The 27,151-nt window shown below is 42.9% G+C and overlaps 1 protein-coding gene across 2 annotated transcripts in view; it reads right to left on the minus strand.

The window, feature by feature from the left end:
* grid1b (glutamate ionotropic receptor delta type subunit 1b) overlaps positions 1-27,151 on the minus strand; it is a 392,400-nt gene that overhangs the window by 57,454 nt on the left and 307,795 nt on the right. For both annotated transcript variants that reach the window (XM_036946259.2, XM_036946260.2), the window contains exons 5-8: positions 26,001-26,054; positions 16,848-17,021; positions 9,505-9,666; positions 8,589-8,708 (exon numbers count right to left, since the gene is read on the minus strand). In XM_036946259.2, coding sequence (XP_036802154.1) covers positions 8,589-8,708; positions 9,505-9,666; positions 16,848-17,021; positions 26,001-26,054 — 510 coding nt within the window. The remainder of the gene's footprint in view (positions 1-8,588; positions 8,709-9,504; positions 9,667-16,847; positions 17,022-26,000; positions 26,055-27,151) is intronic.

Genomic DNA, 27,151 nt, shown 5'->3' on the forward strand with positions numbered 1-27,151 from the left:
GACAGTGCAGTGCAGCAATGTGCAGTACCATAATGTGGTGAAGAAGTCAAGAGGCTGAATAAATTTGGCCTGTCCCTCGAGGGCCCTCACAATGTTCTACAGGAGCACCATCAAGAGCATACTGCTGAGTAGTATAGGAGCATCATGGCAAAAAGTGAAAGACTGGCCAGTAGCTTCTACCCCAAACCATCAGGCTGCTGAATAGCCACCCCTAGTCAGTATTATTATTTTTGTCTGGTTTTGGGGAAATACAGTTTAAGTCCTCATTGTCCGAGACAGAGTCAAGACCAAGTAAATATGTATCCGACATAAAACAGTGTTACGTTCCCCAGTTTATGTGTTGTAGTTTGTGTATTTGCATGTGTTTTATTTCAGGAAATGGCTTCCTGAAATCCCTCAAGCAGCTGATTGGTCGACTCCAGGGCTAATTGGAGAGCTGACCCGCCCCCTCGTCAAGACACAGCTGTCTCCAGTTACACATTCCTTCTAAAGCTATATAAAAGCCAGTGTTCTGTTCAGGAGAGAGAGATTTTGGAGGTAGGGATTACTGAGAGAGATTTGCTGGGAGGTCATTGCAAAGCGATTGTTTGTGATAGAGATTTTTGCTTGGAGGTCATTGCAGAGAGATTTCGATAGAGGTTGATTTTGCTGGGAGTTCATTGCTGAGAGTTGGTATGTTTTGTGAGTTTGTTGCTCAGGTAGAGCTTAGTTGATGTCCTTTGTTTGCTTAGTTTGTTTGTGAAATTGTTTAATATTCTGTTTCATTTGTTCCCAGGGGGGAAGGCACCTTGGGAGTGCTTAGGCAAGAGGCCCGCGGGCATACATATACCCGTAGTATATTCACTGTCTAGGCACACTAGGTAAGACCTGGGCGGACCACCCCCTGTATTTTGGTTAGGGCACCAGGTGGTGCTAAATTAGGTAAAAGTGGTTAGGCAGGTAAGATAGGAGAGGGGGGACTTTGAGATTTACTTTCTTTGCTTTGGTTCCGTCCAGCCCCTTTTCCCCATATTACCGTGTAAAGAAATAAAGTCCTTGTAAACGGTACCACATTCTGCCTGTTGTCATCCTTACTCGCACCTACAGCCCATACCTCTTTCGCATCACAGAGAGTTTAGTTGTAGCAGGGTGCTGCGTTCCCTCTTCATAGAGGCGTGCATAACATAATGGGGGCTCATCTGGGATATTTCCATTAAACCCACCGGACCCTGCTGCTCTGAGCTCTCTGTAATTAGTGATTTAGGTGTGATGGTAGGTTGTGAGTTTGGATGACTTGTTTAGTTAGTGTGTTCAGTAGACTGCATTGTATAAGATGGCTGCCTCAGCCATCTCCAAGTTTTTTGAAGCGCCCTCTATTGATTGTTTGGTGAGGTTTCGTAAAGTAGACCTTATAGCTATAGCTGACCATTATGGATTTGTTTTCCCTGAGAAAGCCCTAAAGGCTGAGCTTTTGGTGCTAGTCAGGGAGGGTTTAGTGAGAGAACGGATTCTCTCATTGCAAGGAGAGGAGACGGGTAGACCTTCTGATGCCAAGTCGGAGGACAGGGCGGAGGAAGTGGTTCCTCGTACCCCTTTTACATTGCCCCGATTCGATCCTTTATCTTCTGCTTCGGATCGTTCAGATGGAACTGCTAGGCTGAAGGTGAGGCTGGCTCGGTTAGAAAGGGAGCAAAAAGATAAAGAGAGACAGATGAATTTTGAACTTGAAATTAGGAAAATAGAAGCTGACAAGGAGGTGAGGATCCGATAACTGGAGCTAGAGGCTGGCTCCAGTGCGACTCTACAAGCTGCTCATCATCAAACCCACTTCGATGTGAGTAAAAACATAGCTTTAGTCCCTCCATTCGGAATCCATTCAGAGTCGGAATTTGATTCTTATTTCTCTGCGTTTGAGCGTGTGGCCGCTGCATTGGCCACTCGAGGTTTGGCCGCTCCTGTTACAATGTAAATTGTCTGGGAAAGCCCAGGAAGTAGTAGCTGCTCTCTCCCTGGAAGACAGTTTACACTACGATACAGTTAAAACTACCGTGTTGCGGGCTTATGAGTTGGTGCCTGAAGCTTATAGACAGCGCTTCAGGAACCACAAAAAAACATCTCACCGTACATTTGTTGAATTTGCTAGGGACAAAGAGTCTCTGTTTAGTCGCTGGTGTTCAGCCAGCAAAGCTAACACCTTTGCTGATATTCAGGAGTTGATGCTGTTGGAGGACTTTAAAGGCAACCTCCCAGATAGAATAGTAGTTCATTTAAATGAACAGAAGGTGGTGACATTGGCCCAAGCAGCAGTGTTGGCAGATGAGTACGCTTTGACACAAGACTGTCTTTGGTGCACCACGTTTTGAAGGCCGGACGATTACGTCATCAGTTCCTCGTTCAGGTCGTTTTTCCTCTGACAACCCTAAGCCTTTTCATCCGTGAATGTTTTTACTGTCACCAAAAGGGTCACGTGATTGCGGACTGCCCAGTTTTGAAAAATAAACCGAAACAGTCCCAGTCACCGTCCCCAAAAATGAAAAGTTTGGGTTTAGTCAAGTCTCTGGCTCGTCCATTGGATCGAGTTATTGATTCAGCATTTGAGAAACCGGATCCTGTCTATGCTCCGTTTATCTCTGCCGGTTATGTTTCCTTAACAGGAGAACAAGCTGATCAAAAGCCTATCCAAATCCTACGAGACACTGGGGCGGCGCAGTCAGTAATCATTACTGATGCTTTACCCTGGTCTCCTGAAACGTATTGTGGCTCGCATGTCATATTACAGGGGATGGAGACAAAAACCGTCCCTGTACCATTACACTGGGTCCACTTAGTGTCAGACTTGGTATCAGGACGTTTCCGTGTTGATGTAGTATCTACACTGCCAGTAAAAGGAGTCAAATTGCTACTAGGGAATGATATTGCTGGTGGTAATGTCATTCCTGTGTTGGAGGTAGTAGACAATCCAGAAATCAGAACTACAGATGAGAAATTGGTTCAAGCATTTCCACATGTTTTTCCTGCTTGTGTGTTAACGAGGGCACAATCTCGCGAGTTAGGAGATGTGGTGGATTTGGCTAGTTCCATTTTTGAGAATGTTGAGGTAGAAGATCATGCACAGAGTATGCCTTCTGCAATGCCGACAGTTTTTACACCTGTAAAAACTAAGGCAGGGAAAAACGAAATTGTGCCCCAATTACATGACATTCTTTTGTCTGTCACCCCCGAGAAGGTGATTGAATGTCAAAAAGAAGACACCAGTCTTCGCAAGTGTTTTGCTTTGGTAATTTCCATTGAGGAAGCTAAAACTAGAGAGACCGCCTAATTTATGGAAGCAGGAGTTTTGATGCGTAAATGGGCATCTCATGACACCATTAATGACTGGAGTGAAGTGTGTGTCAAGTGGTTGTTCCTACACCGTTCCAACAGCAGGTGCTGTCACTCGCCCATGACCAGGCGTGGTCTGGACACTTGGGGATCACAAAGACTTATAACCGGGTCCTTCGTCATTTCTTCTGGCCAGGTTTGAAGTCTGACGTGGTCCAATTTTGTAAAACATGTCACATATGTCAACTCACTGGGAAAGTGAATCAAACAGTTCCACGAGCGCCACTCTGCCCGATTCCTGTGGTGGGGGAACTGTTTGAAAGAGTGATAATTGATTGTGTAGGTCCATTGCCGAAAACAAGGTCAGGTAACCAGTTCCTACTAACAATAATGTGCAGTGCTACTCGATACCCAGAGGCTATTCCTCTCCGTACTATAACGGCTAAGACTGTGGTGAAGGCACTAGTGAAGTTCTTCTCTACGTTTGGACTCCCTAAAGTAATCCAAACTGATCAGGGATCCAACTTCATGTCTAAACTGTTTTCAAATGTGTTAAAGACATTGTGTATTTCCCATCAGGTCTCTAGTCCGTATCATCCAGAGAGTCAAGGGGCTCTAGAACGCTGGCATCAGACGCTGAAGGCAATGCTACGCAAGTATTGTATGGATACCAGTACTGATTGGGATGAGGGGGTGCCCTTTGTCCTATTTGCTATAAGGGAAATGATACAAGAGTCCTTAGGGTTCAGCCCTGCTGACCTTGTGTTTGGACACACCCCACGGGGTCCGCTTAAAGTTTTGAAGGAGCATATCTTATCTCCTACACCCAGTAGCGCCCCTAAAAATGTGATGGAATATGTCAGTAAGATGCGGGAGAGACTGCACGCCGCATGTGCATTAGCCCAAAAGTCTCTCTCCTCGTCTCAAAAACGCATGAAGTTGCATTATGACAAAAAGGCTGTTGGCCGTTCATTTGCACCAGGGGATCAAGTTTTAGTTTTGTTGCCAATCCCTGGCTCATCTCTGTCAGCACGTTTTTCTGGACCATATCTGGTGGAAAAGAAAATCAATGACACCAATTATGTGATAAAGACACCAGATCGAAGGCGTTCTTCCCGTGTGTGTCATGTTAACATGCTGAAAACATATTATGTGCGTGAATCTCCCGACAGCTCCTCAAGTAAGCCGGTCCAGCCCGCCGTCTCCAGTGTGGCTGCGGTGGTGCTGAAGCCTGGCTGGGACCTAGATGAGGATAAGGAGGACGGGTTGGAGTTACGCCATACGTTACAGCAAGGTGAACGCCTATGTAATTCAGAGATGCTGAAGAAGTTACCCTCTCAAATGGAACATTTGGATAATGATCAAACTAAGGATCTTATCCTATTGATAAACAGTTTTCTCAGTGTGTTTCAGGACATTCCAAGTCGCACATCCATCTTGGAACATGACGTGGATGTGGGGAACCCTGTTCCTATACGTCAGCATCCGTACCGGGTTAATGCTAAGAAAAGGGAGGTAATGAAAAGTGAGGTAGCTTATTTATTACAGAATGACATGGCAAAACCCAGTAACAGCTCCTGGAGTTCCCCATGTATTCTTGTTCCTAAGCCTGACGGTACATCCCGCTTATGTACGGACTATCGTCGCGTAAATGCAGTTACAAAGTCTGATTATTTTCCTCTACCTCGCTTAGATGACTGTATTGATAGAATTGGCTCTGCTGCTTACGTTAGTAAGTTAGATTTGCTAAAAGGTTATTGGCAGGTGCCTCTGACCTCTCGAGCTTCTGACATATCGGCTTTTGTTACGCCAGATAACTTTGTACAATACACTGTGATGCCCTTTGGCATGTGTAATGCACCTGCTACTTTTCAGCGGCTAGTTAACATTGTGTTTGCAGATCTGCCAAATTGTACTGCTTACCTTGACGATGTGGTGATTCATTCGTCTACTTGGTCTGATCATCTCTCCCCTTTGAAAAGTGTGTTTCAGCGGTTGGAGAATGCTTCTTTAACCCTCAATTTGGCCAAGTGTGAGTTTGGGAAGGCTACAGTGACTTACTTAGGTAAACAAGTGGGACGAGGTCAAGTGCGCCCAGTAACTGGCAAAGTGGAAGCAATTGTTGCGTTTCCTGCTCTCACTACTCGCCGCCAGTTGCGCAGATTCCTGGGGATGGTAGGGTACTATCGTACCTTCTGTAAGAATTTCTCGACGGTAGTAGCTCCCCTTTCATCTCTCGCGGGCATACATATACCTGTAGTATATTCACTGTCTAGGCACACTAGGTAAGACCTGGGCGGACCACCCCCTGTATTTTGGTTAGGGCACCAGGTGGTGCTAAATTAGGTAAAAGTGGTTAGGCAGGTAAGATAGAGGGGGGACTTTGAGATTTACTTTCTTTGCTTTGGTTCCGTCCAGCCCCTTTTCCCCATATTACCGTGTAAAGTAATAAAGTCCTTGTAAACTGTACCACATTATGCCTGTTGTCATCCTTACTCGCACCTACAGCCCATACCTCTTTCGCATCAGAGAGTTTAGTTGTAGCAGGGTGTTGCGTTCCCTCTTCATAGAGGTGTGCGTCACAAACAGATACACTCAATATGTGGTCTCGAGACTGGACTTGAGTACTATAACCCTGGTTCCCATCAGACTGTTCCCAAAACCTACTGAAACATTCTAGAAACTTTTAAAGAACAAACAAAATGTATTATGGGAAATTTATTGTAATATCAGGTGAATGTTTTTGCTCCCTAAAAGAAACATTGTAGAATCATCTGCCCAACTGGACAGTTTTTGTGCTTTGCGAACATATCTTTTGTGATGTCCCCACATTGTTCTCAACAGACTGTTCCCACAACCTAATGAAGAATTCTGGGAACCTTTAATAAATCCTCTTGAAACTAGGGGGCACTATTTTCATTTTTGGAAAAATAACGTTCCCAAAGTAAACAGGATATTTTGTCAGGACAAGATGCTAGAATATGCATATAATTGACAGCTTGGGATAGAAAACACTCAAGTTTCCAAAACTGTAAAAATATTGTCTGTATATAACAGAACTGATATTGCAGGCGAAAGCCTGAGAAAAATCCAATCAGGAAGGGACTCATGCGTCCCTAATGAGCAGTGAATGAGATATCAACCAGATTCCTTTTTCTATGGCTTCCCTAATGTGTCTAGTGTCACAATACATAGTTTCAGGCTTTTATTTTGAAAAAGGAGCCTGAACGTCAACATTGCGTCAGTGGTCAGCTGGAGTCTCTCAGTGTTTTGTGCGTAAGGGACAAATGCGGCCATTGTTTCTCTCTTTCCTACTAAGAAGCCACCTGTCCCGGTTGATATATTATCAAATAGATATTTGAAAAACACCTTGAGGATTGATTATAAACAACGTTTGCCATGTTTCTGTCGATATTATGGAGCTAATTTGGAATATTTTTCGGCGTTGTCGTGACCGCAATTTCCGGTCGAATTCTCAGCCAAACGTGAAGAACTAACAGAGTTATTTCATCTACAAAAAAAAATATTTTGGGAAAAAAGGAACATTTGCTATCTAACTGGGAATCTTGTGAGTGAAAACATCCGAAGCTCATCAAAGGTAAACGATTTAATTTGATTACTTTTCTGATTTTCGTGACCAGGTTGCCTGCTGCTAGCTAGGCATAATGCTATGCTAGGCGATCAATAAACTTACACAAATGCTTGTCTTGCTTTGGCTGTAAAGCATATGTTCAAAATCTGAGATGACAGGGTGATTAACAAAAGGCTAAGCTGTTTCAATACATTTCACTTGTGATTTCATGAATATGAATATTTTCTAGTAATATTAATGTCCGTTGCGTTATGCTAATTAGTGTCAGTTGATGACAACGCTCCCGGATCCGGGATGGGTAGTTACAAGAGGTTTTAAAGAACAGGTTAAATGTGTTCTAGGAACATTCTTGAGTCATCAGACAAATGTTTTATACAAACATTCTATGATCATCACCACGACTGGACAGTTTTTGTGTTGTTAGAACATTTCCCACGACCTAACGATAGTTCTGGGAACTTTCACAGAAACCAATTTTGGTTTGCTGGGTAGTCAGTGAGGAGAAACAGAGCTGGTCTCTTCCCTATGGGACAGAGGAGTACACAGTGTCCCGTAATAGTGCTCTTCTTTTGAATAGATCTACTGAAGGAACCAAATAGGGCGCTGGTGGAAGGTAATGCCCAATATGGGAAATATAGAGTATTATATGACGCAACAGCATACAGTGTGTGTTGCCATGGCTACATACAGAGCTTTGTTGACAGTGGCCCTGTAGCTGCTTGTCCTACAGTCGTTATTACAGGATGCTTGGCATGTTCTCCCTCAGCCACTACTGACTGGTGTTTGATCAGGCCACTCATGTTAGGGAGCAGGAAATTATAGGCTGGCAAAAGCACTACATTAGCTGAAATAATGTGTGTGATTGAAATACAGTAATAGCTTAGCGGTATAGTAGCATGTTATTGTATGGTAGCCTCATAGAAATAGAAGTCATTCATATCTAATTTCTATGGGTAGCCTACTCATTTTGAGTTTTCATGTCTTAAGATGTCGTGCTGAAGCACTTTACAGTCATTCATGTCATTCATGTCATGTTGTTTATGTCATTCATGTCATTCATGTCCTATGGTGTTTTCTACTAATGGTTTCTTCTAATGGTCTCATGCCTTCAACACAAATGCATTCTAAACCAATTAACTAGTTGGTTTTTATTTCCATTATGTTCCTGTTGAATATAACACCCTGTATGTGTTTCACTGGGACATATTCATGAAAATGTAGAGTTAAGAAAAACATATCTTAGCACTTGACAATTAGCATTACAGAATACAGGGAATTTAGGTAATGTTGGTTGACCTTGTTTTTTCATACATCAATAAATAATCTAGCTAGATATTGTAGAGTATATGACATTTCTCAGTACAATTTAAACAGATAACTGACAGTATTCTGGCAGGTTCTCGTGTATGCTTTGCCTCAAGGACTGCAGTATGTTCCACAGGGTGGTTTCCACACTCTGATTTCTGTGTGCTAAGAAACCCACCCCAAGACATCTCAGAAATTGGGCCATAACCTTCACTGTTTTAAAGAAAAAGTTTACTGACTATCTCGTCGAGGCTTGCTGTGCTACAATACCACTGGGTAGTGCCACAGAGGTCGTAGCTTCAGAACTGTAAACTCAAAAACATCTATCAGACTTACAGCCATCTTGAGACAAAGGAGGAGTGACCACCAGCAGCAGAATCATCATACTCACCCTTTTCACGTCTTTTCCAAACGTCTCACTGAAGCTGGTGCCCAGTATTTCAAACTGGACGTGGGAATTGGATCCGTTCGCTTTGAAATCCATCGTTCCTGTAAGGCCTGTGATATGTCCCTGTGATGGGAGGGAGATAGAGAGAGAATATAGGATGAATTTCATAGAAAGAGTGAGATCTCACAGAACCACGACAAGACCACCTGTCCAGTTCCAAGCCCTTTAGTATCAAGACCATAACGAAACTGCGTTCCCAAAGCCAGTTTAATATTGTGGTTGAATCAGTTTGAACCTGTGACACTGTGATAGGGACAGGCCGAGATCTCTGAGACAAAGATATCTATCCCATGTCCCCCCAGGGACAGATTAGACTCTAACCACAGCTCTCTGTGGCTCATAGAACGTTAAATGAGCATGAAATTGAAGTGCACACACACACACACACACACACACACCTGCCAATACTGCTCTAAAGACATCATTGGGAAAATGGACCCCAAAACCCATAAGTGCCACTGCAGAGGAGATCTAGTACGTAGCTCCTTTTAGTGCTGAAGATATTGCGTCTGGAGAATGGCAATAGAATGGCAACCATCTTCATCTCCCACAGCTGAGCATCTCCAGTTGTAACGCAAGTAGAGTGAATTAGATTCAAGGACTGTTTCTTTTACTCTTTTCTGCTTCTGACTTTGATTCAAGGCCTTGTGCCCTTCTGCTTTAGAAAAACATTGGATTCACAACCTATGTTCCTTAAAAAACCTTTCAAGTATTCAGCATGATGAATGTCAATCAATCACAATCACAATAAATAAAATATATCTTTGTTTCACAGCAATGACTAGGAAAATTAGGAAAAAAATTCATGGAGTATAAGGTTAGAAAAAGGTTCATATTCACGTTCTGAACTAAAGTTTACCATCTGGATGTTCTCCAGCATGGACCAGCCTCCATTCCAAGGCTTGGTGGACTTCTTGATGCAGTTCAGACTGGCCATGCTGTGCCACTTCCTGTCCACCAACTTCCTCTGGAAGGCGTTAGCCAGTGCCAGCACACTATCATACAGGTACAAGTTGGACACCTGGAATACAGAGGAAGGAGGAGGGAGAAAACACCATATAATTAGACATTGGACCCTAGAATGGGCATTAGCATCCTAGTAACGTGCCTAACAATCGTCCATCTTGGTCAAGAAAACGTCCATTCTAGAAACTGATTACATACAGTATCGTGAAATGTTCTATCAAACAATACATTTCTAAGGTCTCTGTTGAAAACACAGACTACAGTGATTGGAGACCACAGAAACCAGTTAAACGTGATTAGATCATTGTTGATGCACAACAGTAAAATTGAAGCTGCACCATAATGGTTGATGTGTTTGATAGGACCATGATTTCCAATGGGTATTTGTCTGTTTGTGTGTCATGACGACATGGAAAACTACTGCAAAATACACATGCATGCACACTCACACACACACCCCCGTCTACCACACTCTCCTATCAAAGTGACACACAGCATGACAGCCCCCTTGAGCAGATGTGAGTGCAGTACCAGAGTCGAACCAGAGCCATGGAGCAGAAACGAAATGCACAGTGACAAATAAACAGCGGAGCAGTCCAACTGTTTCAGCTATGAAGGACGCAGGACATCACACTGGGCTGCGATAATGTCATAACCTGCACTGACAATTCATGCCATCTCCATTCTCCAGCATGTTAGAATAACAACATCAAGCAATACCGAGCTGCATCTGCATTATAATGCTATAGGCTACCTCATACATCCACCCCTCATCATGATATGCTTGTGATAACACACATATCTGTTGCAATTATTATTCCTTTTGTCATTTTAGAGTGTGAACCCACAATCAGGACCAGGCCCGTAATGTGCAGGCCTACTAGAGGCTTGTAATTCACACAGTAAAGCAGTCTGCACTAGTTTGTGGCCAGATAAGAAGCCTCAAGAACAGCTATGAGCAAGGCTGGGCTTGGCTAACTGAGTCCAGGCAGTGCTAACTGAGGCTGGACTAAGACTGGGTGGTCTGGAAAACCCGACCCTAGGTAAAAGGGTGTCTGGTTTGAATGATGGACTTTAGGCATAGAGGAACTACGTCACTGCCTTCATCGATAACGAAAAACTCCCAACAAATTACGAGGCAAACCAAAGTTTGCAGGCAAAACCTTAGCAGTGGTTCATATGATGCAAAATGCAGCTTCATGCAAAATGCTTCATACAGGGATGATTTCTATATTTTGAAGGGTACATAAAGTAATGGCGTAGACACTGACGTAGTTCCCCTATGACAAAAGAGTCCATCATTGAAACTGCGTTTGCCTAGGGTCAGGTTTACGAGACTAAGGCTGAGCTGGGCTAACTAAGTCTAGGCAGGGCTAAGGCTGGGCCGTTGATAGAACATCTGCCTGGGTAGTGTGTAGCTGAAGAACTGGGAGAGCGACACTGGCTACAACGTCCCCATCACTCCCAACCCCCACGACCTAAATCTCTCCATCAGTGAAACGTAGAGACGGCAAGAAAAGCAACAAATAAAATAAAATGTTATTTGTCCCATGCGCCAAATACAACAAGTGTAGACCTTACCATGAAATGCTTACTGACAAGTGTTTATCCAACAATGCAGTTATTTTTAAGTAAACAAGAAAAAATAAATATATTCAGTACCATTCAAAAGTTACTCATTCAACGGTTTTTCTTAATCTTTTTGCTATTTTCTACATTGTAAAATAATAGTGAAGACATCAAAACTATGAAATAACACATATGAAATCATGTAATAACCAAAGAAATGTTAAACAAATCAGAAAATATTTAGTATTTTTGTTTCCACTCGTTAGCCACCAGTTGCCTTGATGGCAGCTTTCACACTCTTTTCCAACAGTCTTGAAGGAGTTCCCACATATGCTGAGCACTTGTTGGCTGATTTTTCTTCACCCTGTGGTCTGACTCATCCCAAACCATCTCAAATAGGTTGAGGTCAGGTGATTGTGGAGGCCAGGTCATCTGATGCAGCACTCCATCACTCTCCTTCTTGGTCAAATAGCCCTTACACAGCCTGGACGTGTGATGGGCCATTGTCCTGTTGAAAAACAAATGATTCTCCCGCTAAGCGCGAACCAGATGGGATCGTGTGTAGCTGCAGAATGATGTGTTAGCAATTCTCATTAAGTTTGCCTGGAATTCTAAAAAAAATCATTGACAGTGTTACCAGCAAAGCACCCCCACACCATCACGCTTCCTCCTCCATGCTTCACGGTGGGAACCACACATGCAGAGATCATCCGGTCACCTACTCTGTGTCTCACAAAGACATGGTGGTTGGAACCAAAAATCTCCAATTTGGACTCAACAGACCAAAGGACAGATTTTGACCAGTCTAATGTTCATTGCTTGTGTTTCTTGGCCCAAGCTAGTCTCCTCTTCTTAATGGTGCCCTTTAGTAGTGGTTTCTTTGTAGAAAATCCACCATGAAGGCCTGATTCACGCAGTCTCCTCTGAACAGTTGATGCTGATATGTGTCTGTTACTTGAACTCTATGAAGCATGTATTTTATGCTGCAATTTCTGAGGATGGTAACTCTAATGAACTTATCCTCTGCAGCAGAGGTAACTTTGGGTCTTCCTTTCCTGTGGCGGTCCTCATGAGAGCGAGTTTCATCATAGCGCTTTATGGTTTTTGCGACTGCACTTGAAGAAAGACATTTTCCGAATTGACTGACCTTCATAACTTAAAGTAATGATGGACTGTCATTTCTCTTTGCTTATTGAGCTGTTCATGCCATAATACTGACTTGTTCTTTTACCAAATAGGGCTGTGTTCTGTATACCATCCCTACCTTGTCACAATACAACTCATTGGCTGAAATGCATTAAGAAGGAAATAAATTCCACAAATTAACTTTAAACAAATCACACCAGTTAATTGAAATGCATTCCAAGTGACTACCTCAAGAAGCTGGTTGAGAGAATGCCAAGAGTTTGCAAAGCTGTCGTCAAGGTAAAGGGTGGCTACTTTGAAGATTCTCAAATACAAAATACATTTGGATTTGATAAACACTTTTTTGGTTACGACATGATTCCGTATGTGGTATTTCATAGTGTTGATGTCTTTACTATTCTTGTAGAAAATAATAAAAATAAAGAACAACCCTTGAAAGAGTAGGTGTGTCCAAACTTTTGACTGACACTATATATAATAAAATAATAAAATGAAGTAAGCTAAAGTGAAAAAAAGTAAAGAAATAAAATAAAAATAAATACGCTATATACATCCAGGGGGTACCGGTACCGAGTCAATGTGCAGGGAAATAGGTTCGTCGAGGAAATTCAGGTATAATATGTACATGTAGGTAGGGGTAAAGTGACTATACATCGATAATAAACAGCGAGAATCAGCAACGTAAAAAAGGGGGTGAATGCAAGTAGTGCGGATAGCCATTTGATTAACTGTAGCAGTCTTATGGCTTGGGGGTATAAGGTGTAAGGAGCCTTTTGGACTTAGACTTGGCGCTCTGGTACTGCTTGCCGTGCGGTAGTAGAGGGAACAGTCTATGACCAGGGTGGCTGAAGGCCCAATTTTTAGGACCATCCTCTGATACCGCCTGGTATTGAGGTCCTGGATGGCAGGCAGGCTTGGCAACAGTGATGTACTGGGCCGGATTTACTACCCTCTGTAGCGCCTTGCTGTCAGATGCCGGGCAGTTGCGAGGCCAAGCAATGATGCAACCAGACAGGATGCTCTTGCAGCTGTAGAACTTTTTGAGGATCTGAGGACCCATGCCAAATCTTTTCAGTCTCCTGAGGGGGAATAGGCTTTGTCGTGCTCCCTTCACGACTGTCTTGGTGTGTTTGGACCATGATAGTTTGTTAGTGATGTGGACACCAAGGAACTTGAAGATCTTGACCCGCTCCATTACAGCCCCGTGGATGTGAATGGGGGCGTGCTTGACCCTCCTTTTCCTGTAGTCCACGATCATCTCCTTTGTCTTGATCACGTTGAGGGAGAGGTTGTTGTCGTGGCACCACAATGCCAGGTTTCTGACCTCCTCCTTATAGGCTGTCTCATCATTGTCTGTGATCAGGCTTACCACCGTTGACAAACTTACTGATGGAGTTGTATTTATGTGTGATCATGCAGTCATGGGTGAACAGGGAGTACAGGAGGGGACTAACCACGCACCCCTGATGGGCCCCTGTGATGAGGATCAGCGTGGCAGATGTGTTGTTGCCTACCCTCACCACCTGCTGGCATCCCATCAGGAAGTTCAGGATCAATTTGCAGGGGGAGGTGTTTAGTCCCAGTGTTTTAACTCAGTGATGAGCTGTGAGGGCACTACGATGTTGAAAGCTGAGCTATAGTCAATGAACAGCATTCTCACATAGGGGATTCCTTTTGTTTGTCCAGGTGGAAAAGGGCAGTATGGAGTGCAATAGAGATTGCATCATCTGTGGATCTGTTGGGGCGGTGTGCGAATTGGAGTGGGTCTAGTGTTTCCGGGATGATGGTGTTGGTGTGAGTCATGACGAGCCATTCTAAGCACTTCATGGTTACAGACGTGAGTGCTATGGGTGGTAGTCATTTAGGTCGTTACCTTGGGGTTCTTGGGCACAGGGACTATGGTGGTCTACTTGAAACGTGGGTATTACAGACTCAGTCAAGGAGAGGTTAAAAATATCAGAGTAGACACTTGCCAGTTGGTCAGCGCATGCTCTGAGTAAGATAATCTGTCGGGCCCTGCAGTCTTGTGAAGGTTGAGCTGTTTAAAGGTCTTATTCACATCGTCTACTGAGAGCGTAATCACCAGTCGTCCATAACAGCTCGTGTGCTCATGCATTGTTCAGTGTTGCTTGCCTCGAAGCTAGCATAGAAGCATTTAGATCATCTGGTAGGCTTAAGTCACTGGGCAGCTTGCTACTAGGTTTCCATTTCTAGTTCATAACAGTTAGCAAGCCCTGCCACATCCGACGAGCGTCAGAGCCGGTGTAGTAGGATTCAGTCTCAGCCCTGTATTGATGCTTTGCCTGTTTGAATATTCTTCAGAGGGCATTGCGGGATTTCTTTTAATCGGCCAGATTAGTGTCCAGCTCCCTAAAAGTGGCAGCCCTTTATCTCAGTGCAGATGTTGCCTGTACTACATGGCTTCTGGTTGGGATATGTACGGTCTCTGTAGGGACGACGTCATCGATGCACTTATTGATGAAGCCGGTGACTGATGTGGTATACTCCTCAAAATCCATCGGATGAATCCCAAAACATATTCCAGTCTGTGCTAGCAAAACGTTCCTGTTGCTTAGCATCCACATCATCTGACCACTTCCATGTTGAGCGAGTCACTGGTACTTCCTGGTTGAGTTTTTGCTTGTAATCAGGAATCAGGAGGATAGAATTGTGGTCAGATTTGCTAAATGGAGGGCGAGGGAGAGCTTTGTACGCATCTCTGTGTGTGGAGTAAAGGTGGTCTAGAGTTTTTTTTCCTTTGGTTCCTTTGACATGCTGGTCGAAATGAGGTAAAACGGATTCACGTTTTCCTGCATTAAAGTCGCGGGCCACTAGGAGTGCCACTTCTGGATGAGCATTCAACAACAACAACAACAACAACTTTGCATGTTTACTCCCTTATCACTTCTGTCCTCTCCTCTGCTTTGTTGTTAGTTGTGTCCCTTCCTGTTTCTGTGTTTTGATGATAACCTTCTTATTACTTCACTATCACAACATGTTCAACCAGAGATTAACAACAAGTGACCCCGTTAGAAGTCTCCATCGAGAGTTCTGTGATTGGCTATCTCAGTCACGCTCATCCCACCCATAGAAGTGGAGTGAATCAATATATTATGGAGGTGATTTGCTGTGTGCCAGTATACCGACAGAGTGAAGAAATGCATATGGCTAATTTGTTAATACATGGATAATTTACAGCTTTCCAGGGTATGAGAACGAGATACAGTAGTGATAAAAGTGCAAATTCAGCGACAGACTGCTGATGGGGTTTCACCGGCACCATGAACCAGCATTTTTCTTGTCATGAGGGTGATTTAACATCAAAGAGTGTTTAACCCTCTTTTGCATTAATTATTGAGATAAGAGCCCCTGGAGGATTTGGGCCATCTGTTAACGGTTAGCGATAGCGAGAGTTCAGGTGGGTTCAAGGAGGTTTTCAGTCAGAGACACCTCTGGTTACATAAAGGTGGAACAGAGGGGAGGGATGTCAGAGAGCAGCATCCATGTGATCTCGTTGAGTGGTTTGACTGAGAATGTCTAGCTGCTATCTAGCTGCCATATCAAAGAGGTATCTTTGATAACTTTGTCATCATATAGTACTTGTGTTGCTTCCTCTACTGTTACTATTAAGGGGTAACATACTCAAAAATATATTCTTGTCATAAACTGCAGGCAGTGATTTAACAGTGTTTACTCCAAGTTTACGAGAATCTCAGATTATTATTTGTTGGATTCTTAGCAATAAGGTGTAGGTTGCTTGGATGAGTAAACCGAAATAACTCAAATGTATGGTAAGTTCAGTCTGAAATAGTGTTAGGAGACTCAGGGGACTGAAAGCAAAAGAACTAATGAGTCAATAGGAATCACAGGTCTAACTTCTCTCTAGCATCCTGGTCCTCTCAACCATAGAAATATAATCTCTAGAATTGGAATCCCCATTCAATGAGTCTAAGTCCCTTCTAGTGATTATATATCTATGCTCTCAACCAACTCTTCCTTATCTGTCCTACAGGCCTCCAAAAAATGTCACTGTATCCCGCCACATGTCAATGGCACAGCCTTGTGTAACATCTCATCATCCATTATCACTCAATGGGATATAAACTATAGGTGCTGTTGACCTTCAGATGCCCACAGGTCACATGCTCAGTGATACTGTAAACAGACATTCTGGGGCTGTCCCTGACGTGACATGTGATAGGAGTCACTGACCTAACCCCCAGAGGCAGCATCAGATAACAGCAAAAGTAGACATGGCTACAGCGCTAACATTTCTTCGAAATACATAATTGTTGTTTCTTATGTATTTGTTATGATCGACCTTGAAGATTTTAGTAAAGAGCTAATGTAATTTGACTCTGAATATGATATGTGGGGACTGACAATTTTTCCTGACCAAATCTCCTGACAGGAATAACTCGGGACTCGGGCCCCTGGTCAGGTTACAGGGCCAGGAAAGATGCTTGACCCTAGGGATATAAGACCACTGGCCTTGATGTGAAGGCCCCCTGTTGAACTGACCTCAAGTGACTGTAAGTATCCTTCCTGGGGGTCACAGAGTAAGGAGGAGATGCGGTGGTTGTTCCTCATGCAGCGCACGCTGCTGTCCCTCCACAGCGGGAAGATCTGACGAATCACTGTCATCCGCCCCAATGCACTGTGGGCCAGCTCCATGATCTCAGTGTCACTGATCTCCTACAGACAGAAGGGGAAAGAAGGGAAGAGGAGGGGAGAGAAGGGGAGAGGAGGTGAGAGGGGGAGAGAAGGGGAGAAGAAGGGAGAGAGGGGGAGAAGGGGTGAGAAGAGGAAAGGGTAGAGAAGAGGAGAGGGGAAGAGAGGAGGAGAGGAGGAGAGCGGAAGAGAAGGGGAGAGGAGGAGAGGGGAAGAGTAGGGGAGAAGGAGAGACAAGAGGAAAGGAGGGGAGAGGGGGAGAGAAGGGGAGAAGGAGAGACACGAGGAAAGGAGGGGAGAGAAGGGGAGACATGTTACAGCATAAAAAAAGGTGAAACAAAAACTAACTGTCCTGCCTGTTACTACAGACTACCAACTATGACAAGGTGGACAGAGTCCCTGTGTACGGTGACCGTATTAAGAAATCTCTCCGATGAGTATGAATATGGATGCTTTGCTGCATGATGAAAGAGCTTCTTCCTTCACCTCCTATTTCCTTGGGTCTGCTTGCTGTTTACATCACAGTGCTCACTCAGCCTGCAGGCAAACTCTGAGCTCCTTCCTGGGAGACCCACCCGGTCCAAGGCCCCATCACCTCACCTGCCGCATCCACCCCCTGGATATGTGCTAGTCAGCCACTGCAAGCCCCTGGCCCCCGGCTCCCTGCTCACCCCACCACCACAGCTGTTGGCTTGTCTTCTCAGACTTTGTTTGTTTTTATCGTATTTTCTGCTGGCTTGGGCTTCCCTCAGCCCTGTGGGACTGGGAAATGAACCCAGGCGGGCTTGCACAATTCCAGTCTGCACTTTGCCTGGCATAGCATGTCCATACTCCTGATTCCTGACACTGTCAGGCCCACCTCAACGGTGGTTTCCTGGATACAGATTAAGCCTAAAAAGCAAACTTAATGGTGAATCTCAATAGAAAAGTATTTTTGGGGCTTAATCTGTATCCCGGGATACCACCCCATTTTTGTCTGAAGCAGCAGGGGAGCCTACTGTTCTGTATCACTTCCACGTCAATCAGAGAGAGAATTCTCGCATGACATGATAATAATAACAGACACATCTGGTACTGACCATTTGGCAGTGATGCATGGTTAATTTACCCCACAACTATAACGTGATATGGAGGAAATAAATGCTGGTCAAAGCTTTAAAAAATAATATCTCATCACAAAACTCTGAGCTGACAAATTATTCAATGGCAGATGCTCTGATAAAAATAATAAATTGATGCAGTGTGGGTAATGTTTTACTCATCATCACGTTGGTATTTTGTCCATATATATAAAGATGCCAAAGTTTTACACACAGATGTTTTGTTAAATCTGGAGACATATTCTTTTTTGGTTGTAGTTTTCACCCTGTCATAGGTAATAGGGTATATGGTGTACAGTATGCAACATTTGCTTTCATAGGATAACCAGAGGCAAAGTCATTAATACATTAATGAGCTACATCGGGTGATTGGTTAAGCCTTTTTGGGTGTGTGACATCACACAGATTTTTCCTTTCCACAAACTGCCTGTTGCTTGATATGAGCAAGTTTGCCCAAATGTATCAAATCCACAATTAGTTGGCTAGTAGTGGCTACTGCCTTTAGTGTGCCAGCTAGCTACATTTCAGTAATTTAGCTAGCCTCCTAAAAGCAGTGGTCAGTGGATAAACTACAGTAAATATGAGTTGAACATATTTGTCTGAAAACGAATTAGTCACCAGTTATTGTTGTCCATGGTGTTATCATGTCTAACCAGTGGGCTCCTGAGTCTAGCTAGCGGAGTCGTTTGGCATCCACGATTAGCTAACTGTAATAGTTAGCAATTGGTTACTGCTTGGCCAATGTGAGCCAGCATGCTAGCTAGCTACTTTTCAGTCAGTGGATATCCTTCTAAATGCGGTGGTCACTGGAGAAACTAGCTATGAGTTTAACATATTTTGGTGAAAACAAACTAGTAGCCAGATGTTGTTGCCCATGGTTGAATAATATCTAACCAGCTGGCTCCTGAATCCTATGTGACATGTCTAGTACTGTACTAGTCCAGGCGCAGTTTAGCTAATGTTAGCTAGCTAGCATTGCTAGCTGAGCTTTTATAGAAAACGGCTAAGATGATTCAAACTCTGTGGCTAGCTAACAAGCCCTTCTCGGCAACAATGTTATTCAACAATATTATTGGGGTACGGTACAATTAGATGTATTTTAATTTGAAAGTAACTGTCATGGAAGGTGGGGGTTAGTACTGGTTTTAGGGTTGTCACTAGTTACCACAGACAAAGGCAAGTTTTAGATCCGAGGGAGAGATACTTTTGAGGAGATAGGACACTCCATTGGAAATGAACGCCCATTGTGAATTTTGCCCATGCATCATCAATGAGCCGCATGGTGCTTTCTGGGCGATTCTGGGACAAGGAGAGCTTTCCTTCAAGGATTGAATGGGAGTTAATTGGAAGTTAGCTCAAAAACACAAAATTAGTATGAATTTCGTTACAGAATTTCGTTACAGGAAGTACAACATCTCTCACAAGAGATGTGAGATAATTAACTTGTTCTATGTAATATCGTATAGCTTTGGAATCGTGGCGTTACATACACTACATGACCAAAGGTTTGTGGACACCTGCTCGTTGAACATCTCATTCCAAAATCATGGGAAGGCTTTCCACTAGATGTTGGAACATTGCTGAGGGGACTTGCTTCAATTCAGCCACAAGACCATTAGTGAGGTCGGGCACTGATATTTGGCGATTAGGCCTGGCTCGCAGTCGGCGTTCCAATTCCCAAAGGTTTTCGATAGGGTTAAGGTCCGGGCTCTGTGCAGGCCAGTAAAGTTCTTCCACACCGGTCTCAACAAACCACTTCTGTGTGGACCTCGCTTTGTGCATGGGGGAATTTTCATGCTGAAACAGGAAAGGGCTTTCCCCAAAATGTTGCCACAAAGTTGGATGCACTGACTAGTCTAGAATGTCATTGTATGCCTTGGCGTTAAGATTTCCATTCAATCAAACTAAGGGGCCTAGACCGAACCAATAAATACAACCCCAGACCATTATTCCTCATCCACCAAACTTTACAGTTGGCACTATGCATTGGGGCAAGTAAGGTTTGGCATCCGTCAAACACAGATTTCTCTAAATGGTGAAGAGCGATTCATCACTCCAGGGAACGTGTTTCCACTGTTCCAGAGGCCAATGTCGGCAAGCTTTACACCACTTCAGAGTCTTGGCATTGTGCATGGTGATCTTAGGCTTGTGTGCGGCTGCTCGACCATGGAAGCCCATTTCATTAAGCTCCCGACGAACAATTATTGTGCTGATGTTGCTTCCAGAGGCCGTTTGGAACTCAAATCAAATCAGATGTTATTGGTCACATGTGTTTAGCAGATATTATTGCGGGTGTAGTGAAATGCTCGGTAGTGAGTGTTGCAACCAAAAACATACTTTTTTTACATTCTAGACGCTTCAGCACTTGGCGGTTCTGTTCTGTGAACTTGTGTGGTCTACCGCTTCGTGGCTGAGCACTTACAGTTGATGGGGGCAGTTCTAGCAGGGCAGAAATTGTTGGAAAGTTGGCATCCTACGACAGTGCCATGCTGAAAGTCACTGAGCTCTTCAATAAAGGCATTCTACTGCCTATTTTTGTCTATGGAGAATGCATGTATGTGTGCTTGATTTAATACACTAGTCAGCATTGGGTGTGGCTGAAATAGCCATATTGTTGTATAAATGTGGCCAATGTCCATGTTGAAAGTCACTGAGCTCTTCAGTAAGGGCATTCTCCTACCAATTTTTGTCAATTGAAAATGCATGTATGTGTGCTTAAATTTATACACTAGTCAGCAACGGGTGTGGCTAAAATATCCATATTTTTGTATTTACTCTATATTGTACGTTAAAAGAAAATAGGAAAGTTTCTTGACTAATGCCGTGTTCACGTGCTAGTTGGAACTAGGAAACTCAAAAATGTCCCACTCTGGTTGTAATTAACTGGTTGTAATTATACACGTGCCGCTTTCAACCAGTTAGCTAGTCAAAAATGTGGGAGTTTGTTAATCCTAGCACGTGAACACGGCACATACTCTGACTTGGAGAAGTGTGATGATTAGCTTAGCAACCGCATGATGCAGCATGACAACTTGAACATATTTAGTTGACAGTCTACTGGGTGATGTTCCCTTCGTTCATTACCCATTGGGATTCCTATCTCTTACTTTCTCTAATATCTCTGTCCGAGGGGAGAGAAATTGTCCGCCATTGTTTTGTGTTTTGCTAGGGGCTCGAAGTGATGACCCCAATAAGGATCAACCAGTCACCCGATGGATAACAATGACTTTGCCTCCGTCTATCCCCCAAAGAAAAGTTTACGTACAGCAGTGCAGTACAGAGCATCCTACTGGATGTGTCAACTGTGAACATATTTTTCCCATTAAATTGAATTGTTTCTTTCCCACATCAGTGCAGATCTGGGCGGGCTGGGGGTTAGTGTTAGCACTCTCTTCTCCTGGCCTCAAATGCCCCTCCTGATTTCACACTCCGATGTGTCCAACATCTTCAGGTGCTGTACAGGCTGTGCCTCTATCCTGCCGACCCCCAGGACAGACCATCTGGTCATCCAACAGTCCCGAAGATTGGAGCCGACCTACTGTAGAATCTCAAGCTCCAGACAGGAGTGTGGCCCAGGAGATGGATGATGGGAGATAGACTATGGACTTATAACATAAGGATATTTTGATGGAGCACACAACTGTTTAACCCCTGGCCCGGTCTTCCATAAAGACTCATGTTTATGTAGACAGAGTAGTGTTGATCTTGGCCTGGGCCTCTAAACTCTCTGTATCAGATTAATAATTAAGGTGAAGCTACAGCAGTGTTCAGGAGGATCTGTCTGATAAAACAACACCAAGGTTAGAGTGTACCAGCTAGGAAAAGCTAGCTACATACTGTAGGGTGAGAGTGCAGTATGGTTGTACTAGAACCATAACATGCAATACATTATGAAGTAAACATATTTTCTGGTTCTGACAGAAAAACTATAAATAGTTTTGAAAAAGCAGCCTCAAAAGAAACATAGTTATTGAAGATAAATGAACAGTGCACGCTACTCACAGTACGTGTTTCTACACAACTCTGGAAAAACGTCTGATCTACAGTAATCTCTCTTCAAAGAAAATCAATATCATAAGACTTTGAAATGTATATTTAGAATCATTTTTCTTATTCTGTTTGACTGATACGAAATGTAATTAAACAACAACAACAAAAAGATCTGAAGGTAAAAAATAATAATAATAATAATATATAATAATATATATATATATATATATATATATATATATATATATATATATATATATATATATATATATATATACAGTACCAGTCAAAAGTTTGGACGTACCTACTCATTCCATGGTTGTTCTTTATTTTTTACTACTTTCACCATTGTAGAATAATAGTGAAAACATCAAAACTATGAAATAACACATGGAATCATGGAGTAACCAAAAAATTGTTAAACAAAAAATATATTTTATATTTGAAATTCTTCAAAGTAGTCACCCTTTGTGTTGATGACAGCATTGCACACTCTTGGCATTCTCTCAACCAGCTTCACTTGGAATGCTTTTCCATAAGTCTTGAAGGAATTCCCTCATATGCTGAGCACTTGTTGGCTGCTTTTCCTTCACTCTGCAGTCCAACTCATCCCAAACCATCTCAATTGGGTTGAGGTTGGATGATTGTGGAGGCCATGTCATCTGATGCAGCACTCCATCACTTCACTTCTTGGTCAAATAGCCCTTACACAGCCTGGTGTGTTGGGTCATTGTACTGTTGAAATACAAATGATAGTCCCACTAGGCGCAAACCAGATGGTATGGCGTATTGCTGCAGAATGGTCAAGTGTGCCTTGAATTCTAAATAAATCACTGACAGTGTCACCAACAAAGCACCCCCACACCGTCACACCTCCTCCATGCTTCATGGTGGGAACCACACATGAGGAGATCATCTGTTCACCTACTCTGCGTTTCACAAAGGCATGGTGGTTGGAACCAAAACTCTCAAATTTGGACTCATCAGACCAAAGGACAGATTTCCACCAGTCTAATGTCCATTGCTTGTGTTTCTTGGTCCAAGCAATTCTCTTCTTCTTATTGGTGTCCTTTAGTAGTGCTTTCTTTGCAGCAAATCAACCATGAAGGCCTGATTCACGCAGTCTCATCTGAACAGTTGATGTTGAGATGTGTCTGTTACTTGAAGTCTGTGAATATATAAAATATATAACACTTTTTTGGTTACTACATGATTCCATATGTGTTATTTCATAGTTTTGATTTCTTCCCTATTATTCTACAATGTAGAAAATAGTAAAAATAAAGAAAAATCCTTGAATGAGTAGGTGTGCCCAAACTTTTGACTGTTATTGTATATCGACCGACACTGAACAAGAATTGTACTTTCTTTCTCTCTAACATTGACGTGTATGTGGGGTTTCAAAGAGCAGGAATATCCATTCTAGACTGCAGACATAGATAGTACTTATATAAGTAAAATGCCCCTGAATTCATCTTCCAACACATTTCATGTAAAGGAATATTTCACAAAGAGAAGAGAGATAAGACCAACAAAATAAAATGTAATTTTCATGTGTTCATTTAAATTATTCATGAACTTGGATTGTTACCTTCAAAATATCTTTGAGTTGATAAAAAGCACAGAAAGACTTCCTCCTCGTTATATTTTCAGATTATGTACAGAAGACGGTTCACCCATTTCTGATGCGGGCTCACAATGAGTATACTCACAATGAGTATACTAACATACACAAATTAGCTTAATGGAAACACAACACAACACTGTATAATATCCCATGCCATGTGTAGACCTAAGTGACAGCCAAATCACTCAGCAACACAAACCAGCACGACGTCTTCCTTCGTTTTATACACTGGCAACACACAAACACAAAATCGATTAAAGCACCATCTGCCGCTGCGTCATCTCTCCCCCCCCCATTCCCACTTTCCCGGCATCAGCGAACATTAGGAACACTCATAATAATAAATAAGACTTATCTCTGGTAGGCTGTGACATCACAACAACCACGGCTCTCTGCCCGCCATTGGGCAGTCTGGGCGAGGCAGCTCCAGCTCCACAGGAGGCCAGTACACCTGCAGCTACAGTACTCTCAAACCCTCATCAACTCTCTCTACTGCTGCCTGGCTGCATTCTGAGCAGACCCTGCTACTTTTAATTGGCCTCCAATGAACAGGCTGGATTAAAGGGCAGGGTTGTTTACATCAGCACAGTGTTAGAGCAGACATACTGAGACCTGGGTAGATGTCTTTGAGACATTGGCCGCATCCGAATACTAATGCTAGTGCACTACATTCTTAAACTGCATACTAATTTCAGTGTTTGATCTGGTAGAATTCACTCATCTTTTCTGACTCTGATAATCTGATAATCAGATATGCTCTACCAAAATAAACGAATGGCGGGAGTCAACGCAATCGCGCATTAAATAATGCATTTGGAGTACTACTTTCAAAATTTCACACACTACAAAATGTTACTTTTTCGCATACTATTTAGTAAACTAGTATGGCTATTGGGACAGGACCACTGTCTGACTCTGCTTCGGGCACAGTTACTGCTGAAAACGAAGTGTGGCGTCCTAGTGGTACAGAGACCCAGACTATGTCTATGGCTAAGACCTAGGGTTGAGTCCCAAATGGCACCCTAATCCCTATCGAGTACTACTTTTGACCTGGACCCAGGGCCCATAGGCCTCTGGTCAAAAGTAGTACACATTATAGGGAAAATACTGCCATTTTGGACGCACTCATAGGAGCAAAATTAGAAAATTGGTTAAGAGATGACAGTTTGCCATTTATCATTTATAAAATGAGAAGTGTTTTTACAAAACTGCAAATGCTTAAAAGATGTCTGAAGTGGATGTGGGAGACTCAGGCATATTGAAATTGAAACAACAGAGAGGAAACTTAGGAATTCTTAGCCAGTTGGCAACGCTTGTAACGAGAGAACACGTAAGTACAATTATAGTTGAGTCCAGAGAGAAATCTATGATGTGGAAATCGATCAAGGAAATAATGAACTAAATTGGAACTGTCATGTCTCTTTCTTATTAGGGAGTTTCAAATGCAATTTTGGCCACATCTTCATAATGGTGCAGGAGTTTTGTTGTATCAAACAATGAGCACATATTTTGTTAGAGCTCTATCAGTGTGCAGAGTGACTGAAGGATGTGAGACACACACAATGCAAGGTGCTGTAGAACTGTGAGCGACTACTGATCTACTCAATGCGTCAAGCAGTTCCCTTGATCGTCAACTCACTGTTATTGGCATCGCGCAGTTGTTGTGGGTATATACACTGAGTGCACAAAACATTAGGAACACCTTATTAATATGGAGTTGCACCCCCTTTTGCCCTCAGGACAGGATCAATTCGTCAGGGCATGGACTCAACAAGGTGTCGAACGCATTCCACAGGGATGCTGGCCCATGTTGACTCCAATGCTTCCCACAGTTGTGTCAAGTTGTCTGGATGTCCTTTGGGTGTTGGACCATTCTATTGAGTGTGAAAAACACAGCAGCATTGGAGTTCTTGATACACTCAAACCGGTGCGCCTGACTCCTACAACCACATCCAGTTCAAAGACACTTACATATTTTGTCTTGCCCATTCACCCTCTGATTGTCTCAAGGTTTAACAATCATTATTTAACCTGTCTCCTCCTCTTCATCTACACCGATTGAAGTGGATTTAACAAGTGACATCAATAAGGGATCACAGCTTTCATCTGGATTCACCTGGTCAGTCTACGTAATGGAAAGAGCAGGTTCTCCTAATGTTTTCTATACTCAGTGTAGAGGAAATGCAAAGATAGGAGTTAGGAGAAAGAGAGAGAGAGAGAAAAGAAGCGAGAGAGAGAGAGAGATTTGTCAGCAGCATCAACATAAATACTCTCATCTTCGCTTACCTCATTGACAAATACCCAGTGACTGTCCTTTGAAGCCAGGTTGGTTTCAACAGCCTGCAAAGAAAGAGAGAGAAATAAAGAGGTTACCATAGTGACAGATAAGACTGTGGAGGGAAAAGGCAAATTGAGTCCAGGAGACTTGGATGTATTGCTGCTGTTTCTATCCAACAGGACCCATGTAAAATCGTCTACAGTCTTGTCTTTATCCAATTATTCAAGGAACAAACATAAGACCCATGTGGCTTGGAAAACCATGATGGACAAACATCATTGGATCCATGCAAGCCTCACAGCTACAGACTCTCCAAAATACACAGGACGGTAGTTCAAAATGACCGTCCAATCATTTGTCATGGAGACAATTTTTGTAGTACGTTCACACACAAAACAATTTGTATAGTACGTTTACACAAAACACCTCAGCTGTGAAAATAGTGGTTGTACAATTCCTTCCGTTTTTCTCTTTTGTTGTTCTCATGGTGGTACTGTCTTTCCCACAGTCCATTGTGTTGGCAGCCAGTTCCAACAGAAGTGTAAGTGTACTATAACGTTCAAACCACAAGCCTTTTTTATGCCTTAGTGGTGCAGCATAGGTAGTGCCAAATTGTTCAGCACCTAACATCTTTGCGTTTTGGAAAATGATAATTGCTCAGCGTAAGCGTACATTTTTTATGACAGTGCTTGCTTGGGCCTATGCCATATATCATAATCGCATCAGCAACTATCTTGTACTTAACAATAAAAACAAACATTTACACTGCCATTTGCAGAAAGAAAGGCCTGCACATGGTATAATCCAGTAAGAAAGGTCTGTACATGGTATAATCCAGTAAGAAAGGCCTGCACATGGTATAATCCAGTAAGAAAGGTCTGTACATGGTATAATCCAGTAAGAAAGGCCTGCACATGGTATAATCCAGTAAGAAAGGTCTGTACATGGTATAATCCAGTAAGAAAGGCCTGCACATGGTATAATCCAGTAAGAAAGGTCTGTACATGGTTTAACCCAGAAAGGCCTTTTATTTGATCTTTATTTAACTACGCAAGTCAGTTAAGAACAAATTATTTTCAATGACAGCCTAGGAACAGTGGGTTAACTGCCTTGTTGAGGGGCAGAACAACAGAATTTTACTTTGTCAGCTCAGGGATTT

The sequence above is a fragment of the Oncorhynchus mykiss genome, chromosome 16 (assembly GCF_057628025.1).
Source record: "Oncorhynchus mykiss isolate SJ-2025 chromosome 16, ASM5762802v1, whole genome shotgun sequence".
Classification (NCBI taxonomy): domain Eukaryota; kingdom Metazoa; phylum Chordata; class Actinopteri; order Salmoniformes; family Salmonidae; genus Oncorhynchus; species Oncorhynchus mykiss.